Source organism: Hoplias malabaricus, chromosome 13, assembly GCF_029633855.1.
Source record: "Hoplias malabaricus isolate fHopMal1 chromosome 13, fHopMal1.hap1, whole genome shotgun sequence".
NCBI lineage: Eukaryota > Metazoa > Chordata > Actinopteri > Characiformes > Erythrinidae > Hoplias > Hoplias malabaricus.
The window spans coordinates 14,863,578-14,876,243 of NC_089812.1; the positions used below are offsets into that span (position 1 = coordinate 14,863,578).

Below are 12,666 nucleotides of genomic sequence, written 5' to 3' on the forward strand. Positions count from 1 at the left end.
TTACGTCAGGCAAAGCTCAGGTACCTACCCTCAGTTCGAGCAGCTATGCTGAAACGTAAATGTAAGTTCTCGGATGAATTAAAAAAGAAATTCCCATGTATTGTGTAGCAAATAAAGGTGTAAAGGACCTAAAAGCACACATAGGTTCAGCTAAGCATACAACGGCAGCGAGGGGGGATAGCAAACATCACCTAAACTCATCCCTCCAGAGAAGTGCATTTGAGTAGTTTATACAACTACAGTAAGTGACATTAAACAAGTTATGTGTGAGCAATTAACCGTGTTTACAACGCTTAAATATCAACAGCAGGTATCATTTGCACAACTTAGTTTCACTCTTCTGTTGCAATATCCATTTAAAAGTACACATAAGATCGACTAAACGGTTTTTCCCAAAAGAATCGACTCCTTAAAATGAATCATTAGCTAATGCAGCCGCTCAATGCGCGTCACTATGAACCGTTATCGTGTTTCCCACCTTTATTCCGGCGGACAGCCGGGGAGTATGAACTAAGAGCCAATCATAATCGGGGAGGCTGGACACTAACAGCCAATCAGAGCGCAGGAGGGCCATGGCTTGTCGTGAAACGGGTGGGGATGAGAAGACCTGCGTTGACCAATCGGAGAGCTGAGCGCAAGATGCAGGACTGAGCGCATGACGTCATTGCGTTTCACTGATAGGGTGATCATTATGGAGCACGTCAATTAATTTAATTAATAAATTAATTAATTACATTAATTTAAACCCTTTAAAACCACTTTAAAACGTTATGGACTTGATTTAAGGCACTTTAAAATAGTTAAATGTTTGCAGGGTAACAGACGTAATATTAAAACACTGCATTATTAGAAATCTTATTATTTTTAAATATTTGACAAATAATTTATCTTAAATTATTTTTAATACCATTTTAAAAGTACAAAGTGGGTGTGGTTTTAAACAAATGACTGGACTGTAGAGTAATCCAGAAAAGCTGATGTCGATTAGATTCCTGCAGCAAAGACAGCCAATCATATCTCTGGATTTTGGAACAAGCATTCTCATTGGCTCACAGATTCTAACATGCACTTGGATACTGAAAGTTTACAATAAGCAGTGTCACTAAAATAATTGGCTTGGTATGATCACGGGGTATTGGATTTTTACAATAAATTACTTAAAATGTTGTAACTTATTAGAAACAAGCTCAACTATATTAAACACATTGTAACAGACATGTTATGCAAATTCACATCACAGATGAAATGCTAGAAAATGTTGTTTATTCAGAAATAAACAGAATAGTGTGCGTCTAACAGACAGTAGTAGTGCTCAATTTCACTTCAGACAGAAACACGAAAAAGTAAATATAGAAAAAAAAATATTCACAAGGCTTTTTGTTTTCCAGTAACATGTTATGTTCACATAACTACTTATGTTTTTCTGTATTTTAATGAAGGCACATTAGACTTTTTAACTTTTTGGCACATCCTATAAATAATAGCATTAAATTGGACAGTGTTTTGTAACATAAACATAATTATATTAAATCATTATTCTTAAGATATACATTTCACAAAATATGAAATGGACACCCGGACATTCCAGCACTCGTCTAAAATGAAGGGTATCAGCAGGGAGTTTGTTCCCTTTACAGCTTCTGTCCTACAAGACTTTGGAGCAGGTCTTTGAACATTTCTGTGAGGATTTAATGTCATTCCACCACGAGGACTTTACTGAGATCAGGTACCGAGTATTTCAAGTGTACCAAGAGTTTCATCCCAACAGAGAACACAATTCCACTGCTGGGAGGCTTTACACGTCCCTCTCTGAGGTTTGGCAATGAACATGGCGACCTTAAACACATCTATAACAGCTTCATGCTTCTCTATGGAGATTATACACGCTGTGCATGCACAACTTAACTGATCTGTGTGGGTAGGGGACCTCACCAATTATTTCCAATGTCCTCAAACCTTTCATTGTATGTCAATTAGCCCTTAATTACTGTAATATATATATAAGCCTTTGTGGATGGAGTATACCTTTAAGGGCCTAGTCAATCCAGCCATAACCCTATGGTGAAAATGATAGAGGACACTTAAAGAAGTTAAGAGGCAGCATTCTTGAAATGGCTCAGTGATAAAATGTAAAACTAAATAAAAATAATAAAAATAATAAAAAAGTAAACCTCAACCTGCAATTCCATACAAAATACACATTTACAAACACAGCCAACAAACAAAAATGTAATGGATGATTTCCCTTTCTTTTGTAGGTATATAAAACACAACCAATAATACATTCTTATAAGAAAACTGAACACTCCATTCTCTCTAGCTTTTCCTGGATTTAAAAGAAACATTCCACTGTCAGATCTCTCCACGCTAACCTTAACCCTAACGATCAGGGCTTTAGAGACAGTCCATTTGTCCTTGTGCTCTCAGAACGGTTTAATGATGAAAAAATACATGTATGGCCTGTACACGTGTGTGTGTGTGTGTGTGTGTGTATGAGTCAAATAAATGACAATTAATGAAAATTTGAAAAAGTGCATTGTAAATTAGATTTTGGGATGCTAGTTAGCTCTTGACTAACAATTCAAACTCTCATAGCGAAGAACTATGAGCCCTATGCTCCACCAGAGGGCAGTAAAGAGATTGTGTCTTACACTGGATCTGTCCACAAAGGAAGCACTAAAAAAGCAAGATAATTGTTGTATGAAATAAAAGCATATGAATGTGTTTTACACAACGTTAGCTGTTTTTTCTGGTGGAGTAAAATACTGAGAATCTTTACTAGAGTGTGTGTGCGTGCATGCATGTGTGTGTGTGTGTGTGTGCACGCGCATTATCCCACCCCTATTATCCAACCTCCACTTTTGCTGTTAGTGTTCAGCGTCTGAGTAGGGAATGGAGGCCGGCCAGTGAGACTGCCAGTGCTCCATGAATGAGGCAGTGGGTGAGTGGGCCAATCAGGTCGCGGCTTTGGGCCCACCCCTGCCTCTTGCGACTCTTGTGGAAACATGACACTCAGATGCAGCTGATCCAGAATCGACAGACAAGGTTCAGAACGGATAGAACGTAAGACTAGAGAGAGGAAGAGGGAGAGCGAGAGGGAGAGAGAGAGAGAGAGAGAGAGAAGTCATATTTATTTAGTTAAACCACAAGATGTTTCTTTAATAACAAAGAAACCACCAAACTGAACTGTACGCTGAACCCGCAGCACTGCGTAATATCACTTACAAACAATGCTGTTTAGGCAGATATTCTGATACATTATTACATTTAATTTGCTTTATTCATTAGATATTAATAAAATTGTAACAGATATACTAACAATTATAGATATAGTCTGGTAGCATCCCTGAAGTAGGCTAAAAACCTGGACCAGCTACTTTTCTACATGGACTGGACATGAACCTTGAGGTGTTCTAATGGTCTATCCATTTTTCTGCAGCGTTTGTGTGTGTATACCTACCCTCGCTGCTGTGTAGGTCTCTGAGAGTGTCCTTGGCCTGCTTATTGCCTTTAGCCGCTGCCTGTTGGTACAGACCCACTGCCGTCCTGTAACACTGTGGAACACCATACCCTCTCTCATAGCACTGACCCAGGAACAGCAGCCCAGTACTGTCCTACACACACACACAAACAAAACAATTCACACAACAAATTACCTTTTTTTTGGTTTGGTTTTTGCATTATGAAATATTCTCAAATGTATTTTTTTAATAAATAAAAAGAAGATATAACATTTTAATAAGACATGGAATATGCAATTCAAACAGGAGCAAAAAAAACAAAAAAAAAAAATTGATGTTAACTCCCAAATTGGGAGGCTAGGAGCTCCAATACTGCAGCCTGTGTGTGCGTTTGAAAGAAGTATGTACTGAGTCTCACTCCATTCTCTGCTGCCATTCTAAAAAACTGAACAGACTTCACTCCATCAGAATCTGTGTCTTGGGAGAACAGCACACCCAGATACAGCTGAGCCTGAGCCAGAGAGAAAAGACGGAGAGAAACGGTATGAAACACTTCTAATTTATTTTGTAAATTACAAAATCAGCGTTTTACACAGAGTTATAATGAATTAAATGTCTTCTGTACCTCTGGGAGTCCAGCAGTTGCTGCGGAGTGAAGTAGAGAGAGGGCGGTAGCAGTGTCTGTGTCTGAAGTACTCTCCTGCCCCCTGCTGTTCAAGAGAAGTTTAGCACAGCGGTACTGAGCCTGTCTGTGACCCGCGGCTGCTGCAAACCTGTAATACTGCAACGCCTACACACACAAACGCACACAGACAGAAACACAAATTGAGCTTTAGGACCTTCACATACAGGTCGTATTGAGCCTTTTACCTACTAAATCAGAGTGATAGAAATATCCCCAGATCACATTAATCCTGTGTAAATCAATGATTGCAAATATATGTTTTGCTGTAGAGGACTTGTCTCGCTTAGAAAATCAGTTAAAAGTTTCATCAATTTCCGACATGTTTCCATATCATTATGTGTGTGTGTGTGTGTGTGTGTACCTTGCTGAGGTCTTCACTGGTTCCACGGCCCTTCTCGTAACACACTCCCACATTAAACTGAGCTTTGCTGTAGTCTAGCTGAGCAGAGGCCAGAAAACACTCAAATGCTGCCTCATAATCACCTGCTTTAGCACTCTCCAGACCTGCCACACACAGACATGAGGAAGGACATGAGGACACATGAGTTTCCAAATAATTTGCCTAAAACTGACCTCACAGGAAGTGTCACGTCACCTGTAAAAAGTCTAGACAGGCTGCAGAATTTTAAACTCTGCAAAAACTCTGAAAAAGCACACTGGTTTCATTCATTCATTCATTCATTATACTACAAGGCGGGAATACACCCTGGAGGGGGCACCAGTCCTTCACAGGGCAACACACACAGTCACACATCCACTCACACACTCACACCTACAGACACTTTTGAGTCGCCAATCCACCTACCAACATGTGTTTTTGGACTGTGGGAGGAAACCGGAGCACCCGGAGGAAACCCACACAGACACAGAGAGAACACACCACACTCCTCACAGACAGTCACCCGGAGGAAGCCCACACAGACACAGGGAGAACACACCACACTCCTCACAGACAGTCACCCGGAGGAAGCCCACACAGACACAGGGAGAACACACCACACTCCTCACAGACAGTCACCCGGAGGAAGCCCACACAGACACAGGGAGAACACACCACACTCCTCACAGACAGTCACCCGGAGGAAACCCACACAGACACAGGGAGAACACACCAACTCCTCACAGACAGTCACCCGGAGGAAACCCACGCAGACACAGAGAAAACACACTACACTCCTCACAGACAGTCACCCGGAGGAAACCCACACAGACACAGGGAGAACACACCACACTCCTCACAGACAGTCACCCGGAGGAAACCTACGCAGACACAGGGAGAACACAGCACACTCCTCACAGACAGTCACCAGGAGGAAACCCACGCAGACACAGGGAGAACACACCACACTCCTCACAGACAGTCACCCGGAGGAAACCCACGCAGACACAGGGAGAACACACCACACTCCTCACAGACAGTCACCAGGAGGAAACCTACGCAGACACAGGGAGAACACACCACACTCCTCACAGACAGTCACCCAGGAGGAAACCTACGCAGACACAGGGAGACCACACCACACTCCTCACAGACAGTCACACTGGTTTCAGAACAATTCAATTCTAAAAGTCCTCTAAGAATAGCCCATGTTTTTCACTCTTAGATGCATTTCATTTGAAAATTACATTATAAAATTGTAAAAAGGAAACAAATTTTAAATATTTCACTGATCCAATAATGCAAACATTTTAAAAAATCTGATAAATTCCCTTTAATTATATGACCACATCACATTAAAACAACACATAGGTTTAACTAAGCCCTGAAACCAGCAGAAATTACCGATGATGTTGAGGATTATGGGGACACTGTTTTGCGCCACATCTCTCAGATTCTCCACAGCCTCGTCCAGAGAGTGAGACTTTTGATTTTCTTGTGGTTTGCAGCTAGTGGCCACTTCTCCAGTTGTGTTAAATTCAAGGGAATTATCTTCTGTAAAATAAACACAGATCAGTTCCATAATTCTGTTAATTAAACCTGTGATAAACATGGTCACCATGTAGGGGACACACTCTATGGAGTATAAACTGTTGCATTCAGGGACAGTTTAAAGTGTTTAAATATAATTTGAAAAGCTTTAATATTAACCTCTGGTTCTGTGGCTGAGTGTCTCCCCCTGCTGGGGGGTGGTGTGTGTGTTCTGTAGGTCTAGGTCACACTCCTCATTAGCGCTACTGTTTTCGCTGCTGCTGTAGTCATTTACACCACCTTCACTACTGCTGCTAGTGCTGCTGCTCACACTGATGTCAGTCTGATCCTGGTACGCCAGCGCCCTCTTCAGACACATCACACTCACGCCACTGGCCAACATCTCACGCCTGGACACTGAGAGAGTAAAAGAGCAAAGGAGATGAATTTACGACTAGATACTGACGGTGTAGGGTAAACACTGATGTACTATAACGGTGTACAGTAAAGTTTGTGTAAAGTAAACTTAAATAAGGTAATTTTCTAGCACAGTTCTTCCTCACCAGAGATATCCAAACTTCTGCATATGACTGTACATTAGTAACGAGTTCATCTCAACATACAAACACACGTTTAAACCAGCTAAAGATGATGATCAGTATGAATGACAGACAGTACTCACAGATGTCCACCAGAGTCCTGTAGGTGCATTTGTGGACAAGGCTGGTGAGGTGGGGTGGTGCTGGGGTCTGTTCTGCCACTGAGGAGAACTGAGAGTGAATCCTTCTGCAAAGCTGCATAAACAGGATGGCTGCAGCCCCCTAAACACACAGCACTTGCATTAGTGTACAACGTAGAAAGTGTGTGTTTAATTGTCTCATTCAAAGGAAGACCACTTTATCTATTCTTCAATTGTTTAGTTATTGTGACCATATGGATGTGTGAGAGGTTCTGTACGAAACTGTTTTAAAAGTGGCTGCCCCCATGTGGGGCACCCACTCTGTGGAGCATACACTGGTTCATCCAGGTTCAGCAAAGCGTTCTTATGTCATGTTCATGAATAATGTTTTATACAGTTTGGAACTTAAAAATATACACACAACAAAAGATGTTTCTAGAAGGGTTCTTTATTAAAGGAAACGGTTCTATACAGAACCTTGAACACTTGAAGAACCTTTTGCATGATTAAAGGGTTCCTTGTATTGTGAGAGGGTTATTCAGACTGATTAAAAACGTGCTGTAGATGGTGTTACGCTGCGCTGTGTATGTGTGTGTTTTCTCTCTCTCTCTCACTATCTCTGTAAATTTATAGGTTCTGCAATCTGTTCCAGTCCATGTTTGTTCACCCGTCTAGAGTTCATTCCAGTTTCCAGTTCGTGTATTTGTGCGTCGTCCTGAGTCCAGTCCACCATCCAGTCCATGTGTTGTGTCTGTCACCATTTCGTCTATGTCATCTCGGCGGGAGTCATAAATACGTCTCTGTGTACGCTGTTAGGAAGCTTTGTTTTGTGCTGTGATTTGTGTTGTGTATTTTGAATTCTGTTTGCCTGGTTTTGACTTTGTTCCATTCCTACTTCGACTACGAGTTTGTGTTTGCCCCTTTTTGATTACTGACGCTAGAGCTATCTTTTGTAAATTATTGTAAACACTGTGTATACATTTCACCAGAGTAGGGTTGGCTGCCGTTTGTTTTGGGAGTGGGTTTTGTGTGTTTTTTTGTGGATAGACAGGGAGGAAGGTAAGATATTGTCTTTTGTTTTCACTGAGGTAAGTTAGAGCTGTTTGTGGGTCAGTTAGGAGGGGTGTTTGTTTGTTGTTTTTGTCGGCTTAAGGCCATCCTGAAGTTCACTGGTGTTTGGTTCCATTGTAAATATCACATCTACAATATATATTCTATTCATTATCCATTCTGTGTTTCCGTTTGTGTCCCTTTTGTTTCAGCATTTACATTTCTGTTACAGTTATTCCCTTCATATATATTAATTCCAACACACACCTCATTCTGTTACGGCTCAACCCTAGACTGGGTCGTAACAGAATTTGGGGGCTCGTCCGGGATTAATATATAAAGGTCTATATAGCACCTTTTAAAAAAGGCACCATAAATGTTCCTTTTATTGTAACAAGCTTGACATTGTAGTTATAGGAGAACTCTTATTGGTGCCGTATAGAACTGGGTTCTTGGTATTTCCTTTAATAAAGAACCCTTATAGTACCATTATTTTTAAGAGTGGACTTATAGCTCTAATGACTGCATTTTTGTGATTTTGTGTTTGTGTGTGTGTGTGTGTGTGTGTGTGTGTGTGTGTGTGTATGTGTGTGTGTCTATGTTCTATACCCAGCCCACTGCATCCAGCGCTGTATACCGTGCCAGTCCAGCATAACAGAACTGTGAGGTCCTTCTCTTCTTCTTATTCTGCTTTCCATCCTCCTTTCTTTGAGAGCTGAGACACAGATGAAAATGAGTAAGTGTAAAAGGAGATACCAGGTCACTACACTACATATAAGTCTTTGTTATTTCAGTTTGCAGCTAAAATTGAATGGAAGCCTGCCTACCGTTCTCAGCAATATAAAAGCTTTCATTACACATTACCTGGTTACTATGTTATACACAATATCCTGTCTGGCTACGATGGTGTATAGCTCATCCAAACAACAGGAGATGAGCAGATGGGCTATCTGATTTTGTAGAAGTAATTAAAGCCACAGGTGAAAGCAGAGACTGAACTGTACTAAAGGCTGGACTTGAGGTAATGACGGATGGGTGAGAGGGTGGGTACCTGCTGTCCGAGACGTGGCGGCTGGTGGACAGGACAGTTGAGGAATTGATGACCTCATCCTCCACGTGGTGTCCATTTGAAAGACGCAGCGGCCCGGTCCCATGACAACGGGTCAATGCTGCAGCAAAAGAGCATTGTGGTGCAAAATGACCAACAAGGACTTAAACACATTGGAGACAACACGTTGACTTCAACTCCAGCCTATGTGCAATGGGTTAAACAAACTACAAATGTGTACCTTCACAGTTGAAGAAACTACAGACTACACAGGGTTCAACAGACTACTCACACAACAACCTGTATTTGATGAAAGCACTACAGCCAGAACTGTGGTAAACAAAAACCCAAACTAATATGTACACTGGTTTAAATTCTTTATATTTCCAATTCTTTACTTAAATAAAAGTTAGAATCTTTAAAAAACCTACTGAATTGTGATTAATAAGCCCCATGCTCCACAGAAGCTTGAATTAAACAGCAGTTATGTAACTAAACTGAAGCACATTGCGCACACACAGACATACACACACACACACACACACACACACACACACACCTTAACTTCTTCTATTTTTTATGTTAAAGACAAGCTGCTTTCTCTTTTTCAAGTCTTTGCACAGCACATAAATGTCCTCACAATGCCAACGCACTAATGTACTTGGAACACCGAGTGCCCGCAAAGCCATAAAAACAAATGTTGGCAAACACAAGACACGTCCTAAACTGCACACACAAACACTCCACTAGCTGAACGTGCAGCTGAGGAGGGCGCTGTGTCTTGGCGCACTACGTAGTGCTGTAGTGTACAGTTTGGAACGCAGCCTTTCACTGTGACATTTGCTATGGTGCAATAACTGTAAACCGGAGCTGAAGGTTTAGTTTCAAAATGCTGGCTCCCTCACCTCTCCCCAGCAGCGCCTGGACTCGCCACATCTCCTCGGGGTGTGAGCGGTGAAATGTCGGGGTTTGGTGGTGGTTAAAGCGGTGTTTATCTTCTTTCCTTCATCGTTATAATTCACCGCGCGGCGCCAAAGCGTCAAGCGAAGACTGCCGAAAGTCACGACTTATTTCCGGACGGTGAGGGGGCGGGGTCTCGGGCATGATGCAAGCACACAGGACTTATATTAAAAAGGTGTTTTGTTTTTGTTTAAAAAAAATTATATAAATATAATTAAATTAAATAATTATAATAATTATAATATATATATAAATACACAAGCTGGACCAACGAGGTAGGGCTGTCTAACAGTGTGGACAATGAGTGGACACAGGTTTAAACACTCCACCAGCACTACTATATAATAGACCACTAGAGGGCGACATATACATTATACACAAGAGGCATACTTCAAGCACACTTCATTATAATCTCTCATTGACTCACACTTAGATCTTAAATGTGTAAATTAACTGAGAGCTCAAGTGACTGTAAATTATATTTAATATTTGTTTGCTGCTTACATCATATGAATAATGCATTAGGACAGTTTGTTCCAAACAAATCAAATGTTACAAGCAGGGATTCCCCTTACAGCCCAATTATCTTTGTGTTAATTGTTTAAGGGTTATGTAATGTTTGTGTTTTTGAGAATGACCCTTTACAAGTCTTTACAAGTGAGTTTTTAAACCTTGTGCCCACTCACCGTCCACTAGTGTCCGTTAGACACTCCCACCTCGTTGGTCCACCTTGTAGATGTGAAGTCAGAGACAGTAGCTCATCTGTTGATGCACCGTTTGGGTTGGTCAGTCTTTAGTCCTCCATCTGTGGTCACAGGGAACTTCTCACGGGGTGCAGCCATGGCCTTGAGGTTAGAGAAGTGAGCTTGAGGCATGTTCAGTTCCTGGGACCAGTAAGAAAAGATAAAGCGAGGCACCTAACCCCCAAACTGCTCCCCGGGCATGAGGTGGTTGTCAGACTCTTCTTCTTCTTCTATATGATCCTCAGAAATGTATAAACTCCAGCAGCACTGCTGTGTCTGATCCACTTGTACGGGTGACACACACACACTGACACACCACCACCACAACGTCAGCGGATCTAGCTTCACAAGCTGAAAACTTCATGTTTATGTGTGAATAGTATGAAAGCGTGCTTCAGTGTGTGTGTGCGTGCGAGTGTGTGTGTGTGCGGTCCAGTCTGTAATTACCATTCCTCCCAGACTAATGTGTCCCAGCAGCTTTGGTGTCATTCTCCCTCGAACGCATTTGTAAAAGGAAAAGTGGGTTTTGGTTTTGGTCTCCAGCAACAAGAGAGAAAGGCCTCAGATGGACGTCATTGTGGTCATCACTGGGCAATTCTTTAAATGACCTAAAAATGACATAAAGCCTGACCCTAAGAAGTCGCCCGCCGCTGGGCCGCTTAAAATGGATCCCAGTACGAGGCTCAGATGTGGTGGACTGTGGTCAGCAGCTTCCACATGGCAGGAGCGGTCAGAAACCCTCAGAGTCCATGCGGATCTCCTTTAAGATCTGCTTTGAAGCCAGATGTTCAGCACGGAGACTTTAATCAGCTGAAATGAGGCTTGTTTTACTGTATACAGCATCATCATTTATAAGGAGGGGGTTGTTTTTGATTCTGATTATGACCCAAACACCATGATTGTGTTGTTTTAATATTTGTATTTATTTAGGTATTTATTATTATTTCTAGAATTCCAATGACATACACTCGATGTCCAAAAGTAAATACCCAAATAATACCAAGTGTGATCCAGAGGGGTGCACCATGTGGTCGGCATGGTGCTGCTGCCACACAGAGCCTGGGTCTGATCCTCGCCCCAGGTCACTATCTGTGAGGGCTTTAGTGTGCTCCTCCCATGTGGGTTTCCTCCAGCTGCTCCGGCTTCCTCCCACAATCCAGAAACACATCGTCACTGTCCAATCAAAAAATTCTATCCCTATTTTTGTGGATGTTTAGTTTACTACATCATTTGAACGCAGCTGTTGTCCTTCACACTGTGAAGGGACCAGTAGAAATGCTCCAAAATGACTTGGAATAAAATATTTTACATTGACTACCATTGAAATTTAATACTGTTATATGTTTTACTGGACAGGTCATGTTTTACTGGACAGTCACTGGACGTGTTTGAGTGACTGAGTGGGTGTGTGATGCCCTGTGATGGCCAGGTGGATGCTATGGATTCCCTAATGTTCCAACAAATGTTAGAAGAGCACTATAGATGTCTAAGTGTAGGAAAGTAATGGCACTTTTCCACTGAATAGTACCTACTCTACTGGACTGTACTCTGGGTTTGGTCCCTGGCTTGTCTTCTATTACCAAAGCTCCAACCTCCAAAATGTAGCCAGTGACATCACAAAACCCCATCTTATATAGAAACAGCAGGTTTTGGGAACCACAACAACGGCAGCGTTAACGTTAAGCATTGTTTACTCTTCGTGATTTGGCGTGTTGCTGTCGTTGTTGTTGTTTGGGACTGAACACAGCTCTGTCATCCATCAGTAGAGTCTGTTCCTTCCTCGTTGTAGCGACCACCGAACCAAGGAGCTGCCATTGTGAGTAGGATAAAAACAAATGTGATCTTTGCTGTAGCTGGAGATTTTTCAAAGTTTAAAGGGTTAGTGCTGGACGTCTGCATTGTGTGGCATAGAGTGATGACTCTCTCTGGACAATAAGTGCTCTGCAAGGTTTACACACCACGGTTTAGTTCTTACTCAGATCGCTCTGAACTATAAGAGAGCAGGGACTAAAAAGAATCAGGGTCCAGGACCAAATTTACTGATGGAAAAGAAAGAAATGCAGAGTAGAGTTGAGTCTTGTGTAGGTACCATTCAGTGGAAAAGTGCCATAAGTAAATGCAAGCACAAGGG

General features: G+C 41.9%; 1 protein-coding gene across 2 annotated transcripts; it reads right to left on the minus strand.

The window, feature by feature from the left end:
• Positions 1-1,253: 1,253 nt before the first annotated feature.
• dele1 (DAP3 binding cell death enhancer 1) lies at positions 1,254-9,911 on the minus strand. 2 transcript variants are annotated; one of them, XM_066642253.1, is made up of 11 exons: positions 9,738-9,911; positions 8,836-8,953; positions 8,394-8,499; positions 6,738-6,876; positions 6,236-6,472; positions 5,930-6,076; positions 4,508-4,650; positions 4,087-4,251; positions 3,880-3,972; positions 3,461-3,614; positions 1,254-3,069 (listed from the first exon to the last, which is right to left on the minus strand). In XM_066642253.1, exons 1-11 carry the CDS (start codon positions 9,766-9,768, stop codon positions 2,831-2,833), a joined length of 1,572 nt encoding a protein of 523 aa, XP_066498350.1. In that variant the 5' UTR covers positions 9,769-9,911; the 3' UTR covers positions 1,254-2,830. The 2 variants fall into 2 exon arrangements, with proteins under 2 accessions (XP_066498350.1, XP_066498349.1); XM_066642252.1 differs by having other exon boundaries at positions 5,930-6,079.
• Positions 9,912-12,666: the final 2,755 nt, after the last annotated feature.